Consider the following 18,955-nt stretch of genomic DNA (forward strand, 5'->3'; position numbering starts at 1 on the left):
TTGGGCAGTCTCCCGTCAAAGAATAGTTTTGGTAAATGCAGTACACGGAAAAACCGCATATTCTTTGTACGTGTTTGGACTGTGTACGTCTTAAATCAATGTTGATTCTTGGCTTCAACAACATTTATCATGCGAGCCCATGGCCGCAAAATTTTAATAAAAAAATATCCAACTTTTTTTCCTTCTTTCAACTCAATAAAATATAATGAATTACCTGAAACGTGGTTTGTGATGCCGATTTCAAGAAAATAATTAATTTTCCATTATTACATAATAAAATCATCATAAATGACACGCAAAGTTTCAACGACAGACATACTGAATAAAACATATGAAAAGAGATTCATATGGATATGGGAGATTTCATTGCTTATATATTAAACTATTTTCTAATCCAATGCGACTACAAATTAATGAGTCAACGTGTGGGAAAACAAAAAGGGAAGAAAACTAGTTATTTATCTTGAAACGTACCACAAATATATGAGGAGTAATTGGAAGCACCTCTCTATTAATATTAATCATATTCCATGTTACACGATGATGCTAGCCACAAAGAAACACAGACATTATTTCTATAAATTTGTGGCAAAAACGCTACATTAATATATTAAAAAAAAAATACAGAACTTGGGTAAGACAATTGCTGCTAGTAGACTAAATTTATAGGGGTTTGACTATGAGAGGCAGTCCATGAGTAGGCCTGAGGGAGAGCAAAATTGAAGGAGAATGACAATAAGCTGGAGATAGTTGTAAAGAAAACCTAGACAAAATTAGGGTTAATACAACCTTATACTCCACGGTTGTCAAATTCCTCCCAACACACATCCTCCCTCCAAATCCAAAGGGCAAAAATCCCATCTTCTGCTTGCACCCACCGTAAAGCTGATCGTCCCTAAACCTCTCCGGCTTGAACTCGTGCACGTCGTCGCCCCACAGAGCTCTGTCGTGGTGCATGGAGACCACATCAATCCACACGTTGGTTCCTTTGGGGATTGTCAGGCCGTCGACTCGAATATCTTCACGGACCTGCCGTTGCACGTTTGGTGCTGGCGAATATAGCCGTAAAACCTCACTCATCACCCATCCCATCTGCACCAATAAACATATGCACTAATATTGTAAGACTCGTCGGTGATTGTAACACGATATCTAAAATGAAAAAGAAAATTTGAAGATGAAATTCGAAAAATGTCTCAATGGCGCTGGCGAGAGCTAGCATAGCACGCATGTGTACGCAATTAATTTATGCCTGAAACAAACATTTTTCAACGAGTAAACTGTAAAAGCAAAAATGGCCTCTAGATTCTTCGTAATTAAAAGGCTGGCCACTGTTTTGCTTTCGGCCGGGGAAAACAATTGGGGTGTTGCCACGTGTCATTCTGACTTGTGACAGTAAGATATGATACGACACCAAAAATCCAAAAAGTTCTATTTTGTAACTCTATGTAATGCAATGTGTATACACGTGTGACAGCGATATTTCATGATTCTTGAACCCTAAGCCATGACGACATGTTATGTGTTAACATGTCTTTATTTATTTTTCCACGCGCTTCAACGCGTGGACTTCTCCGGGCTGACCGCTTGACCTTCGATTACTTTGAAGTACAGCTATTTTGTTTGATAGGTATCTCCCTTCAAGAGAGTTACACTATCTATTTATTTTCTTGGAACAAAATAAATCAACAATAATCACAAATTTAGGTATAAAATTTTTCGATTAAAAAAAAGTATAAAAACTTTAAATCTTCTTAAAAGAATTATACTGCTTCATCTATTAAATTATTTTTATCTATATATTTACTCTAACATGATTAGTTGACAAATGATGAAAACTTAGTAATGGAGCGTGTGTGTATAAATATAAATGAGTTAGAGTACATACCAATATTTCTTGTAAGTATTTTGATATAATCCTCAGTAATTTATTGTGTAGGGCATACTAATTTTTTCAAATTCCATGCAACACATGATAGACAATATATTTTCCCCCCTAGAAAATTAACCAAAACAAGCACTCAAGCAAACATATTATGCGATGACCATGTGATAAAAGAATAAGTTACCTTCTTTAGACCAGCAAGCATTTGGAAATCAATTTCTTTATCTCCTATCACTTCCCTAATCTCCTCTCTAAGATGGTTTTGCCACTCCTGATTCATGGCCAAAAGCAGCAATGTCCATGTCAAGGCCAACGCCGTCGTTTCATGGCCACCAAAGAAGAAAGTCTTGCACTCATCCACCAATTCCCTTGTTGTTAATCTCTTGCCTCGCGCCCCCTCTATTTCATTATCGGCAAGCAATAATCCGAGCAAGTCCTTGGAAGGATACCGGTTACCGCACTTTTTTCGAGCATCTATGATCGATAGAAGCAGGCTATCTATTTCATCACCAAGCTTCTTGGCCTTTAAGGTTTGTTTAGGGTTCAAAAATTTGCTAAAAGGGACACCCACGTAGCGGTTTGTTTTGAAAAGTGCAACCTGCACGGCTCTTAACTTGTCGAATACTTGACTGCCATCATCATAGCTTAAACCAAAGCTGGTTTTGGCTATGATTTCTCCCGCCGTTGATGTGATCTCCCTCTCGACGTCGATTTCCGGTTTGCCAGAATCTATAAGCCCACTCCATCTCTGTAGCATTTTAGATGTGGACTCCACCATTAAGCTTGCCATAGCCTATATAATAAATATAATTAGTGGGTGGATACTTGATATTGAGTAACACACACAGAGAAAGAGAAACCTAGTGATTATTAAAGATTGAAGTTCACCAATTTAAGCACTCAAAAATAAATTAAAAAAATAAAAAAAGGAAGGGATATCAGCCATTGGTTATTTTAATTTAGTTGTTTATTTATTTTAAAAATCAACACATAGTGTGATGCCATTTTATAGTTTAAATAGTCATCGTTGTAGTTTTCCACATAATATTAAATCGTCAAATATTAGAGTAGTATCTTCCATGCATCCCCAAAAATGAAAAAATTACAATAGAGCTTTCAGTACTGTCTATATATGTCTACCTTCAAGTTAGCTGGGGAAAATGCGGGCGTGATGACGTGGCGATGATGAACCCAATCTTCACCTTCAGCCATAAGCAGACCTTTACCAAACATAGGCTTCCTGTCATATTTAAACACATTAGGCTTCCCCCAGCTCTTCCCCACAATCCCTGTAGACATTCTTTTAAGAAACTCTGGCTCTGCAATGTACAAAAACGGCTCTGTCCCCAGCCAGTAGATGAACACTTTCCCTGCCCATGCAAATACAAATTTATTATCAATCATCTAATTAACAATTTATTATCACACAAATAGTTGAAATACAAGGGAATTGTAGCCGACTTACCATGCGACTGCTGCCACTGAGCAAAGTAAGGGAACGCAGCTGAGTGTATATCATGCGAGATAATAGTATTTGTAGATTCAACTGCAGAAGATGAAGAATCTTTATTCTTCTTCTTCTTCATCTCACTAATATTCCCTAAAGGGAATTTTGGAGTTGGCCCTTTGAAGCCACTCCTCCGAAGCTTTTGATATGTTATGGCCGGCAATATCCAGCAAGAAAATATCACTCTGAAGAACAAATATGCAAGAAACAATATCAAAGTTACAAAAGATAATAACTGAACCAAACCCATCTCTCAAATCAAAGCTTATTGAGTCTTTCTTTGTTAATATTTGCGAGTGTTGATATAGAATGAAAATCCCCAAACGGGTATTTATAGATGCAGATGTCGGAATTTTGACCATTTTAAAGAAGACACGAACGCTGTTTATGAATCAGGTTTGAATATTTTCAAGTCTATGTTATGTTCAAATTTTAATTTTTTAATACATCTATATATTACACTGTTTGTCTTATATTAATATTATCATATAATAAGTTGTTGCTTTTACATATTGTTTTTGTCAACTTGGGCGCTTTGGTTTCTAGGTGTAAACGCCGCCTATATCTTTTTTCAATTGGTTTTGGCCAATGAGCGGATTCCACGTATGACGCTTTGACCGGTCGTGCATAGTTGGACGGCTTCCACGTGGAATTTGCCAAACGAAACGATTTCCTTGAACGTTAACAAACCAATCAACGTGATTTACATAAAAAGTTTTGTTAATTTAATTACGTTCTCTCCATTTTCCCGAGCGGTGATTTCACAAATTCTATAGTTGGAACATTGACTTTTAAAATTCGTATATTAGAAATGAGAATATTTACGTCAAACTCAAAAGTCTAATTATAGTCCTATTACGACTAAAAAATCATGTGAAAACGTTCACCCATACACACATAATAACATGAAGGCACTAAAGAAAAATAATCAAGAGGCCTTAATTTTATTAACTTTTTTTTTAAAAATCAAGCTTATTGACATTTTACTAATGCATTGACTTAATTTTTATTGGTTTTTAATATTATGTCAGTCTACTTATATTAGCCTTCGAACGGTATGTAACACGAACTTTAAGCATTTTGGGAAAGGCTCTTGTATTTACAATGCCGAATTTGCCCGAAATCTTTGCAGATAAACTATATATATTTATGGTCCCCGGATAATCAATAATAATAGGTTAGATCCCTTTTCACATAATTAGAGAAGGAAAATGATAAACAGCCAAGATGGTGATAGACTAGGTTATAGTTTTGTAAATAAAATCCGTAAATTCATATGAGATTATAGTTGCTCTTCTGCTGCCATCAATTGTCTAATACTTTTGTCCAACTATCAGTGCTTTCGTTAACACCAGAGTACTCTTAAATCACCTTTAATCAATAAACGGAAGGTCGATTGGTTGATAAAATGTGAATTAAGGAGAGATTATAAACGATGCCAGCTGTAAAGAATCGAAAAGATTTATCCAGTGATATAAAGTTGATTATAATTCCCACTTTTACGTGAAAGAAAGAAGATACGAATTATCTTGTTATAAAGTGGGTGTAAATGTTAGAATTTGAATGTTAGAATTTGTTAAAGTATCCCATAAGTCCAATCTTTGTACGCGTTATGGGGTTTCATAGTGTATGGTATTTTCGGTCAAAGCTATATCATGATAAATTTCAAAGCTCAGTTTCTGTTGTATAGATCTCCAAATCAAAATCGAAAGTGAGTAGTTTGTTTTATCTTTTACCAGGATACTCTCATAAATCTTTTGTTAATTTTGACGAATACAATCACATGAGTAGTAGGCAATGATCATGAAAAACATATATTTGTCAAAGAGTAATGATACAGCCACAAACTCTTGTACAAACTGACGTGACATTAATTCATTGGTTGAATAAAAATATAAATTAATAAAAACAAATCATGTGGGCCAAGTGATATTTAATTCAACCAATCTTATCATGCCACATCAGTTTGTACAAAATAAGTTTGTACAAGAGTTTGTGACTGTATCATTACTTTTTGTCAAAAGATCCTTCAAAACCTATATGTTTAGACTATAAAAGGGTCCCTTTAAATTTTCTTAGCCAAATTGTTAATTATATAAACGGGACAATATTATTGGTAACATATGGCCCACGAAGTTCTCTAGTTTCTTTAAAATCTTTCAATTCTTTTGCGTATAGATAATTCCACAATGGCAACAAAGATACAACAAATTTAATTATTTATACTATCAATAATATAATTCTAGCTCTAACAACCTCTAAATACAACAAATTTTACTGCTAAAAAGCAGTCTTCTTAAAACTTAAGTTTTAGGTTTGAACTTCACTAGTGTTTGTGCATTAATAAAACTAAATAAATAAATCAATCCAAATTCATATGAATACTTACTTACATAACAGACCATTATTATTATTATTATTATTAAAGCATGCATATGGAGATATATACCGATGTATATGTATTCCAGCGGTATTAAAGAGAGAGTTTGGGTGCATTTCATTAGTTCTTCAATGAAATGCTTAGGATTTCGGTGCCTTCATTCAAAGTCAACATTAGCAACAATATGGTCTAAAGTTTATTTATTTATTTATTTTCACTTTATATATATATAGGTACGTATGTACGTATGTATGTATGTATGTTTGTAATACTGATTGTTTATTTCTGCTTTCTTTTTTTTGTCATGTTTTTCTACTCCTACTCCATTATCTATATTGGCTCAGCTTGATGAAACTAAAAACACTCGAGAGAGGGAGCTATATGTGTATTCTTTCTATTTCCTTTCTTTCAAGAAGGCAAATTTCTCCTCCCACCCATTTACTTCACCTAGTAAGGAAATTAACTATTGGTTTCTAATTAATCTATCTTATCATGCATGTGTGTGAATGCATGTGTCAGTATATAACTATTGGTTTCATAATATTTACCTTATTAGCTCATGCTCTTAGCCAAACAACTTTTATGCCATTGAACGTACTGGTATCCCACATACTCACTTTCTTTCAATTATTTCAATAATAATGATACTACTATTACGAAGTTCGGATAAATAGAAAGTTTGTATTTTAATTTTTGTACAATATCACGTGACATTATTACTAACAACCATATTAAGTAATTACTTTATTTTAATATGTCCTTGCCATATATAGTGATTCTATAAGTAAGGCACATCAATTGAAATACAATCTTTGTAACATAATTACGTAAATATAGTATGACTAGTTCAATAAACCATCTATCCTAATTTCTTCTAATTTATTGGTTCTACATGTCATATAGGGATGTAATGAGATATTAAACCAAATGTTACTGTTCAAACCTTAGTAGATTCACAAGATAAATGTTTTTTTAATCTCTATAATTTGGCTCAATACTCCATCACATTCCTATAGCTTCTAGAAAGCTCCTACTTCTCAACTTTTTGATAAATTTGGATTATTCAAATAAATGACACAAATCATTATGAACTATTTGAATTAGAAAAGAATAATTAAAAGAAAAGTTATTTTTCACTATTATTCAAATTTCCACTATAATTATTGATCATGTAAAACCCATTTTCCATAAGGAAATTTTTTTTTAAATAAAAAAGTATAATCCACAATAATATATATATAAGGATGTTATAAACTATTAAACCAAACTATAAGGATGTAAAGTACATTTGTTTTAGATCCACATACCACGTCACATGAGGAACCTTGTCAGGACTCTTGCATTAATATTATTGTTGAATGAATAATGCTAAGAATTCAGATATTTAGATGCTAACTTGTATTTTAACTAATGTGACATTCATGCAATGAATATTATACTTGTAATTTTACTAGATATGAAATTTATTATTTAACAATAATCTTCGAATAAAGGAATCCTTAAGTATAATAAAGTGATGGACAGATAAAAAATTTAAAAAAAAAACATAAATTTCAATAATCACTAAAAAGTAAATAAAGAGAATGTAAACCACATGTTTTTGCAATAATTACCAAAAGAAAGATAAAGAGAATGTATTGGCTGCCGTCCAGGTTGATAAGGATTTCTTACCGAAGTACTTCTAGAAAAGTTGCTTCTCTATTTCAACTTGGCTTGATGAAGATGCCGTGAAGGCTTTGTGTTTGTCATCTGTGAGCACGAAGATACTCTCGCCGGCCCCTACAACATGGGAATTTTGGTTGGGATCATATCGAAAATTTCCATTTCCACGTTTCAAACGTGGATCTTAACGAATGTCTTCAAATGCATGTAATAACAAAAGAAGCAACGTCATGGCGACATGCTATATATCTTCTTTAAGTTTCAATATAAATCTTGAAAATCATATTATAGTTGTCATACCAAATTATAGAAAACCCAAAAACCAAAGAAAAATAGGTCCAACAAAGAAATGAATTCTTTATAAAGAATAACTTAGATTTTAAAAGATATTTCTAAGTAAAATACTTAAATGACGAGTTTTTGACAAAGCACCAAAAGCATACTTCTATTAAAAGTGACTTATGCCTATTTTTTTCCACAAAGAATCACCTAGGTCAATTCTTTATACGAAAATGCCCATATCCAATCTTTACAAATAATAACTTAAGTACTTAGAAAATATTTTGAAGTAAAATGCCTAAATGACAAGTTTTTGACAAAGTGCCAAAGACATGATTCTAGGTCTATTCTTTACATAGAAAGAGCTAGGTCCATTCTTTATAGATAGATAAGAGAATGACTTAAGTTTATTCCTTATAAACAAATAAGATAATGAACTAGATAAGAGAATGACTTAAATCTATTCCTTATTTATAAGAAAGATAATGAATTAGGTTCATTCCTTACAGATAAGAGAATGACCTACGCCTATATCTTTATAGATAGAAAAGAGAATGACTTAAGTCCATTTGATAATGACTTAAATCCATTTCTTACAAATAAGAGAAAGACCTAGGCTCATTCTTTACATATAAGAAAATAGAATGCTTCTATAAAGAGGTACTTATGTCCATTTTTTTATAAGGAGCGATAGAGGTCAGTTCTCTACCAAAAAAAAGAAAAATTACCCAAGTCAATTCTTTATAAATAATTACCTAGGTACTTAGAAAATATTTTGCAATAAAATGTCCAAATGGTAATTTTTTGACAAAGTGCAAAGGTTGATTGTAGGACCATTTTTTTACAAAAAAAAGACCTAGATTCACTCTTTATAGAGATGACTATCTATTCTTTACATATAGAAAAGAGAATGACATAGGTCCACTCCTTGCAGATAATTCAATGACCTAAATCTATTCTTTACATAGAAAATAATGACTTAAGTTCATTCCTTACAGACAAGAGAATGACCCAGTTCCATTCTTTACAGTTAAGAAAATAACTTATGTCTATTCCTTACATGTGAGAGAACAAATTAGGTGTTTTAGGTCCATTCTTTATAGAGAATGATCTAGATAAGTAGAAAATATTTCTATATAAAATACTCAAAGAGCAAGTCCTGACAAAGTGCTAAGGGCATAACTACGAAAAATGACCTAAGAATGCCTAAAGAACGAGTTTTTGATAGAGTACCCAAGGCATGATTCTAGATAAAAGAATAATCTAGATCTATTCTTTACAGATAAGAGAACGATTTAGGTATTAAGAAAATATTTCTAAGTGAAGCGTTCAAAAAATAAGTTTTCGACAAAATACTAAGGGTGTAACTGAAAAAAAACAACTTAGGTACTTAGAAAATATTTCTAAGTAAAATGCTCAAATGACGAGTTTTTGACAAAGTGCCAAAGGTGCAACTCGACAAAGAATGACCTCGGCCCATTTTTTACAAAGAAGAACCTAAGTTCGTAGAAGATATTTCTAAGTAAAATGCATGAAGGATAAGTCTTCAAGAAAGCATCAAAGACATGATTCTACAAGAATGAATAAGATGTCTAAAGAAATATTCTAATTTGTTAAAAATAGGATTCTACAAAACAAACCTTCTAAAGAAAAATTCTAATTTGTTAAAAGTAGGATTCTTCAAAATAAGCCTACATGCAAATAAAAATTATATGAAATGAGCCTGCAGATAAATAAAAGTTCTACTTAATGCATATACAAGAAAAAAAAAATCTATGAAATGCATGTATGCGCAAACATAAACTCTATGGAATTTTCCTATAAAGAAAAAAATATTTTATGCAGTGAGCCTATGAACAAACAAGCATTTTACCGAATGTGCCCTTAGGGCAAACATACATTTTACAAAAGAGCCCATGGGTAAATATATATTCTATAAGATGAGCCTCCAGCGACATACATTTTACGGTATTTGCCCACATACAAATACTTTATGTAACGTGCCTATGGGAAAGCATTCCAAGGAAATTGTATCTTGTTAAAAATGCTTTAAGGCATTCTGTACAAGAATGGAATAGAACCAATTAGTTAGAAAAATTTTGTAAACGCAAGGCAAAGACTTTACACAGAAATTCACTTATGCGCGATATGATGCAAAATCAATCCTCTCAGTGAGCAAACATAAGAGCTGAAGTCAAAATCAAAGACCTAAAAATTAGGACAAATGTCCAAAGTAGGCTTGTCATGAATAAGTCTTGACACATGTTGATAGGTGTTCTTATGCATAGATTTTGTAGACACTTGTCAATGTTACATGTCATGATAACTACTCCACCTCCTTCTTTAAATTGCCTATATAAAGGTAAAAAAATCCTGCATTTGAAGGTAAGACATAAAATGAATGTAAAAATGTTGTTCATCACCCTCTAGATTTCTCTTTCTCTAGAAATTGAGTTCAAAGGCTGATTGGAGCATTGGAGGGTTATTATTGGTAACTTTGGCAACCACTGATCATTTTTTCTTTTGCAAAACTTGTGACCACAAGAATATATATATGTCATTTAAAGACCACTTCTCAAAGGAAAAATAGACTGTGAAGTTTGATATAGAAGAATGACCGAAACAAAAACTAAGTTATTATATGTTGAATCAACAATAGTAATACATAAACATTCTTTTAGACCTAGGTGTTTTGTTCACTTAAAAATAAGAAGAAATCAAGAAAAATAGTAAGCGATTGGAAAAGAAAATCAAGCACCCATGTGACAAAGTTTAATTTAATTTACACTGATATGAGACAATATGGCGTAATCAACTAATGCATAATTATGAGTTTATGACAACAATCAGCAAATTATGATGTACAAATTAATATAACAAGGATCATATTAAACTAGGTTCGTGATCATTAATCATGACAAGAAAATGAAAGAAAACACCCCAAACTATGACATTTATTCTTTATATTTTATATTTACTTACCAATTGAGCATTTGTACCGTTGTGATCTATCTTATCTTATGTATTCGTTTATTTTAAGGATGTAGTTGTTTACCCAAAAAAAAAAGTATAGACGTTAACAAAAATTAATTTATATATTACTTTAAAAAAATTAATCTAATTTAAAATGTTAATTGGGAAATCATCATCAAAGTCCAATTCAGCCTGCTTTTCTCTTTTACAATTACAAAACAATTTGGGGCTGCGTGGTTTTTAACTTCAAATAATGCGGCCGGCTATGTAGTCTTCGGCGGTTGAGGATCTTTTTTTTATATGAATTCTACTAAAATTTTAAAGATTTATTATTCCATGTACCATGTAGCACATTTTGTATTTAAATAATGAAATTCTCATTTTACTTATGGGATCACATGTAGTTATCACAAATGGATATTGAAGCAACCACCTTTTTATTAGGGTAGTTTCATTTTCCAGAAAATTCATGTGCTTTGCTGTTTTACACAAGGGACAAGCTTAGTGGCAGTGGCATGCTTGAACAAAAACTCCGAATATTGCTCTACATTTGATGTATCATGTTATATACTGAACTCATCATTTTATATAATATTGTATAAATGAATTAACCCGCAATGATGGTAGAGTGGCATTCCCACTCCACCACTTTTCTCGGTGCCAATGAGCATGATATGGCTCATTCTCCGACTCCAATATTAAAGTCCCTTGACCAGCAAGTTAATTTTTTTCACTCGGGTTTGAAAAATTCAAAGCCCTAATAAAGCAAAAAAAATGTTATGGAACTTTAACTACTCTTTTTATTTGAGGTGGTTGACATATTTTTTCCTTATCTATAATATTAAGAGTATGTACTTTTTTGTTTGTGTGAATATAAAAAAAAAAATTCTTAGTTTATCATCCTGAGGTTGATAGCTAATTCTGAAATAATTTTTTTTTTATCTACTACTAGAGAGTTATAATTTTATCTGCTCACTATCTATTTAAAAAAAAAGAGTTTTCTTAAATGAAACCCTGCTAGTAACCCTACGAATAGATGTGTACGTTTAAATTAACATTAATGTTCCACCGGTCCAAGCTCCTGCCCACAAATAATAATAAATAAATCATCCATCTTGTTAATCATTGTGCTTTGACTACTGAGTCTATTTGATTAGTGGGTTGCCAAAAAAAAACTTAGCTCATTGTTTTTACAGATGTTGAGAGTATTTAATTAATAACTACCTTCTTTAAAAAAAAAAAAAATTAATAACTACCAAAATCTAAGGGCTTCAAATATATTACATAATGATAACCCAATCCACCAGTCAAGTCATAGTGGTCTGTCACTCTTTGGTGCTACTCCTTATATTAATTTACGTTAGTGGTTGACCTTCCTCGAGCAATTGCTGCAATTCACTAGCTTTATCTGTAAGTTAATCATGATACCAGCACTCTGAAGGGTTTTAGCCAAAGGCTTAGATTTATTACTATTTAAGGGGTGTTCAAAATCTAATTCAATTTGTTTAAGTTAATCACGTTAGTGGTTGACTTTCCTTGAGCAATTGCTGCAATTCACTAGCTTTATCTGTAAGTTAATCATGATACCAGCACTAGGGATGGCAATGGGGAGGAAAGAGGAGGGGACCAATCTCCCCGTACCCATCCCCGATATTTTACGTATGTCCCCGTCCCCGTCAGAATTATTTGAGAGAATCCCCATCCCCTCCCCGAATAATAACAGGGGATCCCCGATCCCCGAATAACTAATACTTTTTTTATTTTCGATTTTGAGTTAATCATATTAAAATAAAAAATTCAAATAAAGTAAAGTTCGAAATATATCTTACATTAATATCTATTACAAAAATCACATACATTAAATTAGTAAGTAACGCAGCATGTAAGGAATACAAACTTCTTTTACAAACTATCATGAACAAATTAATAGTCTAATACAAATTGTTATAAATAAAATCGAATTTAAATTCAAAATTAACTTTTTCAATGGTGGCGTGGACACTTTATAAATGTGGACTATTCCCTTTACAACACAATAATTAAATTGGAGCAAATCAAGAGCAAATATTAGATTACATTAGATTAGATATTAAAATTGTGATTCGCTGTGGGCAATTATAATATTTAAAAATAAATAAAAAATAGATTTAAGTTTAAAATATTTAAAGAATATTAAAATAAAAAAAATTGGGCTAATAGAATCTACTCGGTCTTTTTAATGTCCTAAATAAAAATTTAGGACTTTAATTAGTTAATTATGCCTAAAAGTTTAATAATATAAATATTTTGATATTTTTTATTTTTACCAATATTTATAATTTAAATTTTATTATTTATTTACTAGTAATTTTAAAAAATTAAAATAAAATTAAAAATTAAAATGGGGAAATGGGTAGGGGAGGGGGATTTCACCTCATCCCCATCCCCTCCCCGAATAAGAAATTGGATAAAAAAATTTCCTCGTCCCTTCCCCGAATAAGAAATTGGGTATGAAATTATCCTCATACCCTCCCCGAATGAGGAAAATCCCCGTGGGGATTTTTGCCATCCCTAACCAGCACTCGGAGGGTTTTAGTCAAATGCTTAGATTTATTATTATTTAAAGAGTGTTTAAAATCCAATCCAATTTGTTTAATCTACCTCATCCACCAAAATTTGATGATTAAAAATTATATTTGTGGATTGGCCGATTAAATTGGATCAAAATATGAAAATCTATAGTTAGTAGATTGGATATAGAGTGCTTCTATAAATCAGCAAAAATAATAAATTCGTAAAAATTATTTAATTAAAAAAATAAATTGTGTATTGTGTAATATGGAATTACTACTTACTAGTAAATAAATAAAGTTAAAATATAATTACTTTAACATCATATTATATCTTATTTGATAATAATATAAAATAAAATATGTTTAAATAATTAAATGATTACATAAACAAATATAGCTTTCTAAACAACACAAATTTTAAAGTTAAAATTTATATTGTTACTATATTTTTTCAAGTTGACATTTTTTTTGTTTGAAATGTATAGAGATTTTATGAGTTGACAAGAATATATTTGATGTACCTTGATAAGATTTGATAAGATAGTAAGTGTTGATGCGAGATTCCGGTTCTCCTCGTTCTACGACCAGGATCCCTGCTCGATCAACTCTACCACGACCAGGAGGTCTCCTAGTAATGCTTCTTCTCCGGATGTCCCTGCACACACAGACAAGTCAGAGTACGCCGGTTGTTCTCCCGGCGCAAACCCTCCGACGCTCAAGTCAGATATGAAGGTTTGGGGAACGCTTGCCACAGGTCTTATGGCTTTTTGTGGTTTTCTCTTTTATCTTAAAAATGCTAACCCTTTTACCTTCGTTGGCTACCTTTTTATAGGCTTCCTCTGAATCTCAGTCTTCCGCTCTTTTCGAGACGGTATGGGACTCCAACTGCTGCGTTATGGGCAAAACATGGGATCTAGCGTGTTACGCCACGGTTCAGGGGAAAGCGTGGCTGCCACGGCTCTGTGAGACCTTGCGTGTTACGCCACGGTTCTGGGGAAAGTGTGGCTGTCATGGCTCCGTGAGATCTTGCGTGTTACGTCGCGGTTCTGGGGAAAGCGGGGCTGTTGTGCCTAGGTTCTCGTGCTGGAGAGCGCGTCTTGCCAACTGCCGTCGACCGGGTCTCCTCGCCTCTCGGTCTCTAGCCGGAATGGCCTCATGCCTTTTATAGGAATTGGCCTCGCGGACGACAACATCGTGGACGAGCAGGATGTTTCTGCTCCTGTTCTTCCACGCGCCAGGCTTTAACGGAAAACACCGGTGCGCAGAACTCCGCCATCAGATGTCTGCTCGTCATTCCTGGTCCCTTCGACGCATTTGTCCCAAACAGTATCCCTCCCAAACACCGGTCCCCCAGTTTCTGGTGTTGGGTAATGTAGTGGACCAGCAATAGAAACTCGATAGTACTCGCTCTCGTGGGTTTGGAAAAGGCTGCCAGGAGTCATGTCGCATTTAATTGCGGACGAGGTGACGTGGCAGAAATCCCCCCCTCCATTTGAATTTCAAACCGACGGTTACGGGATTCTCGGAATATGCGTCATTAAATGCTGGCAGCCCAAGAGTTTGCTTCTCAGTAAGGAAACCCAAAATCTTCAAACACGAACTCGTCATTTTCTCCATTCTTGTCTCTCCGGCGAATGAACCTCGGCGCCAAAGCTGTCATCCCTGTCTCTCTCTGACCGAGTCCCTGCTTCAGGTATTTTTTCTATTTTTTTTTTTTTTCGGTATCGGTTAGTTGTAGGTAATCTCCTTTCTCTCTGCTTTGCTTGAGGTTGTAGTTGGCGGTGGTGTTTTGGTTAGAACTTAGGATATGTCGAAGGGTAAGGAGAAGGTCGTTGAGGTTGGTGACGACGAACTAGGTTTTTTGCCTAGTCTGCCCGCTGATTTTGCTTTTGATCCCGGGATCCCCTTAGAGCCCATTAGGTCTAGTGTTGGTACTAGCGCTAGGAGGATGTCTCCCCAAACAACCTCCTCGAGCGACAGTAGCGATGAAGAAGGGTCTTCTGGATCGGAGAACACTTTGAGTGAGGGTCAAGGGGATGATTCTAGTGAGGCGTCCCCATCAGGAGCATCACGACCAGAAGAACGGGGTACAGTAGGGGGTAGAGCCTTGTCGCGTGATTATGCCATTGACTACATGTCGTGTACGACCACGTTTGACGAGCTCAATGACCTCCGACTTAGGTATAGTATTCCTGGTGAGATACCTCTTAGGATCCCAGGAAAAAAGGATACACCTAGCCGGCCTCCCAGGGGATACGTTACCCTGTATCTGGAGAGCTTTAAGTATGGGCTGAGGTGTCCCTTGCAGCCTTACTTTGCCCGGATACTTAACGGGCTAAATCTGGCTCCTGGTCAGCTGAACCCCAACGGGTGGAGAGTGCTCTCTGGTCTGTTCATATTGTGGGACAGATGTTGCCAAAGCGAGCCCACGGTTGATGAGGTGAAGCATCTGTACCAGCTGAAGAGCAGCCCTAAAGATGCCGGCTGGTACTACTTCCAATCTGGTACCAAGAGCAGGAAACCCATAACTGATCTTCCAACTGGTGGTGGTGGGACTTGGAAGAGGAAATTCTTTTTTGCTGGGGGTCCCTGGGGTCAAGTTGCACAAATAGACGGGAAGGATTGTCGCGTCCCACCCCGTTTCACGGTCCCAGGTTGCCTGCTCGCTTTAGATGTCTTGTATCCATAATTGTTCCTGCTATATTGGTTTGTCTCTAACCAAGTGTCTGTTTGTGCTGTAGTTTCCTGGGGTGTTCACTTCCCGCTCCGACCTGGTCTGCTTAAACGGGTCGAGGCTGTATTGGCCAATTCCTGCTCGAGCCGAGAACTGCTATCTACATACAACTTCCTCGAGTCTCGGTTGATACTTCCTGGCCATAAGATGGAGGACGCAGTGATTGGAGCTCTGACCAGGAAACGCTCTCGGCCTCCAACAACCGATAGGGACCAGGACAAAGATGCTCCCGCTGCGAAGCGAAAGAACATCGTGCAGCAGGTTCCTCCCTTGCAGGCTCTCCCTCCTGCCTCTGCTAGAGTCGGGGAATCCAGTAGAGCGGCCACTGATCCTGCTTCCTCTTCTCCACCTGTTGTGCCTCGGTCCCGCTTACCCGACAGCCGACCAGAACACTTGGTTCCCTATCTCAATGAGTTGTCTAAACTCGTGAGCAAGAAGGACCTGGAGGGCTTTGACGGTTGTACCCTGGGCGAGCTGGTGGGAGCCATGCAGTACAGTGCTTTCCATCTCAGCTGCATGGCCACCTACTATAAGGCCAAGGTTGGCCGTTACGACAGGAAGATGAAGGAGGACATTCAATCGGCGACGACCAGAGCTGACGTTGCCGAGAAAAAGGCGGGGGAGCTAAACGTTGAGAACCTCAAGCTGATAGAGCAAGAGTCCCTTGCTCAAGCAAAAGCCATTACACTCGAGGAGGAGCTGACCAAGGTTAAGGAGGACCTCCAAGGGCAGAGGGCTATGTATGAGGCTCAGCTCGAATCTCTCCGCGATTCCCACCGAGCTCATGTAGAGAACTTGGAGAGGGAGGCCGACAACCAGTACGACCAGGGACTTCGGCATTCGTATCGTTGTATCATGGCCGTCCTCGGGAAGCAACACCCTGATCTGAAGATGGATGACCTTGCAGCTGGTGTTGCTCAACATATGGACGAGGAGGCGGCCAAGGAAGATGCCGAGGGGTTAGAGCCGATCGTGATTGAGGAGGGTAACTCTCCTCCTCGTGCAGTCCCTGCTGATGTTGGCGAGGCGAGCACCCCCCCGGACGCAACTGGTGATACCCCTCCCGCACCCGAGGAGGTCCAGCCAACCGATGCTGCTCGGCTCACTGACCCACCATCTTTTTGATATATTTCTTCTTGTATTGTAATGAACAACGTTTATGAAATTTATCCCCTCTGTTAGCCATTAATAAAAATGTTGTTGATTACTATCTCGTGTCGTACTCATGAATTAATTTTCGTCTGAAACGCTGATCGCTTCTGTCTCGCCTTAAGACAGGCTTTGAGACTTGGTGAGGCCTTTGCGTGCCGTAGAAAACTTTCCAAATGCTTTGGAGCCTGCTCGCCTTCTCGCGAGCGAGCAGATCCTTGCATGCTGGGCTTTTGTCTGGCCCTAAGACAGGCTTTGAGACTTTGTCGAGCCTTCGCATGCCTTAGGATTTTCTTCAAACGATTTGGATTCTGCTGCCTTCTCGTGGCCGAGCAGATCCTGGCATGCTTGGCTTCTGTCTCGCCATAAGACAGGCTCTGAGACTTGGCGAGCCTTTGCATGCCTTAGGATTTTCTTCAAACGATTTGGATTCTGCTGCCTTCTCGTGGCCGAGCAGATCCTGGCATGCTTGGCTTCTGTCTCGCCATAAGACAGGCTCTGAGACTTGGCGAGCCTTTGCATGCCTTAGGATTTTCTTCAAACGATTTGGATTCTGCTGCCTTCTCGTGGCCGAGCAGATCCTGGCATGCTTGGCTTCTGTCTCGCCATAAGACAGGCTCTGAGACTTGGCGAGCCTTTGCATGCCTTAGGATTTTCTTCAAACGATTTGGATTCTGCTGCCTTCTCGTGGCCGCGCAGATCCTGGCATGCTTGGCTTCTGTCTCGCCATAAGACAGGCTCTGAGACTTGGCGAGCCTTTGCATGCCTTAGGATTTTCTTCAAACGATTTGGATTCTGCTGCCTTCTCGTGGCCGAGCAGATCCTGGCATGCTTGGCTTCTGTCTCGCCATAAGACAGGCTCTGAGACTTGGCGAGCCTTTGCATGCCTTAGGATTTTCTTCAAACGATTTGGATTCTGCTGCCTTCTCGTGGCCGAGCAGATCCTGGCATGCTTGGCTTCTGTCTCGCCATAAGACAGGCTCTGAGACTTGGCGAGCCTTTGCATGCCTTAGGATTTTCTTCAAACGATTTGGATTCTGCTGCCTTCTCGTGGCCGAGCAGATCCTGGCATGCTTGGCTTCTGTCTCGCCATAAGACAGGCTCTGAGACTTGGCGAGCCTTTGCATGCCTTAGGATTTCCTTCAAACGATTTGGATTCTACTGCCTTCTCGTGGCCGAGCAGATCCTGGCATGCTTGGCTTCTGTCTCGCCATAAGACAGGCTCTGAGACTTGGCGAGCCTTTGCATGCCTTAGGATTTTTTTTTTTTTTTTTTTTTTTTTTCGGTTTCAAGCGAAATAAATTCGTCGACGTTACATTAATGGCAGGATTTGACTTACATGAAATTGTTCGGACATAAAACATAAAAATAAAAGATAGACCGCATGAGCAGAAATTGCTTTAAAATGTGAGCAAGTCTTACTGGAAGTATTTTCGGAGGTGTGCTGCGTTCCATGGGCGTTTCACTTCGTGGCCGTCCGCGCGAACCAGCTTGTAAGCTCCGGGCCCCGCTATCTGCTTGACTCTATACGGCCCTTCCCAATTCGGTCCCAGCACTCCTTGAGTCGAATCTTTGGTGCTCTGATTCACTCTTCTCAGTACCCAGTCTCCGACCCTGAATTGCCGTATGTTCACCTTCTGGTTATAATACCGAGCAACCCTCTGTTGGTAAGTGACTGATCGCTCGGCTGCTTGTTCCCTCCTCTCCATTAGCAGATCAAGATTCAAACATATCTGCTCGTCGTTCTCCTGCTCATTGAAATGATCTGTCCGGTGTGTGGTCGTTCCTACCTCAGCCGGCACGACCGCTTCATGTCCGAAAGCCAAAGCGAACG

The 18,955-nt window shown here is 37.0% G+C and overlaps 2 protein-coding genes across 2 annotated transcripts; one reads left to right on the forward strand and one right to left on the reverse strand.

Annotated features, from left to right (window-relative positions):
• Window positions 1-453: 453 nt before the first annotated feature.
• Window positions 454-3,704, reverse strand: LOC102614782 (cytokinin hydroxylase). The gene is made up of 4 exons (XM_025102540.2): window positions 3,351-3,704; window positions 3,026-3,255; window positions 2,070-2,678; window positions 454-1,092 (listed from the first exon to the last, which is right to left on the reverse strand). The coding sequence occupies exons 1-4, from the start codon at window positions 3,640-3,642 to the stop codon at window positions 664-666; spliced, it is 1,560 nt and encodes a 519-aa protein (XP_024958308.1). The 5' UTR covers window positions 3,643-3,704; the 3' UTR covers window positions 454-663.
• Window positions 3,705-14,009: 10,305 nt separating this feature from the next.
• On the forward strand, window positions 14,010-17,097 carry LOC127899717 (uncharacterized). Its single transcript, XM_052433426.1, has 2 exons — window positions 14,010-15,892; window positions 15,980-17,097. Exons 1-2 carry the CDS (start codon window positions 15,046-15,048, stop codon window positions 17,095-17,097), a joined length of 1,965 nt encoding a protein of 654 aa, XP_052289386.1. The 5' UTR covers window positions 14,010-15,045.
• Window positions 17,098-18,955: the final 1,858 nt, after the last annotated feature.

The sequence above is a fragment of the Citrus sinensis genome, chromosome 9 (assembly GCF_022201045.2).
Source record: "Citrus sinensis cultivar Valencia sweet orange chromosome 9, DVS_A1.0, whole genome shotgun sequence".
NCBI lineage: Eukaryota > Viridiplantae > Streptophyta > Magnoliopsida > Sapindales > Rutaceae > Citrus > Citrus sinensis.

Bases quoted from the DNA above. Each gene is read 5' to 3' on its own strand.
- LOC127899717 (XM_052433426.1), top strand. From the start codon at position 15,046: ATGTCGAAGGGTAAGGAGAAGGTCGTTGAGGTTGGTGACGACGAACTA. The intron at 15,893-15,979 runs GTTGCCTGCTCG...TTTGTGCTGTAG, and splicing joins ACCCCGTTTCACGGTCCCAG to TTTCCTGGGGTGTTCACTTC.
- LOC102614782 (XM_025102540.2), bottom strand. From the start codon at position 3,642: ATGGGTTTGGTTCAGTTATTATCTTTTGTAACTTTGATATTGTTTCTT. The intron at 2,679-3,025 runs GTAGACATATAT...TTTATTATATAG, and splicing joins TTTCCCCAGCTAACTTGAAG to GCTATGGCAAGCTTAATGGT. The intron at 1,093-2,069 runs GTAACTTATTCT...TTATTGGTGCAG, and splicing joins TGCTTGCTGGTCTAAAGAAG to ATGGGATGGGTGATGAGTGA.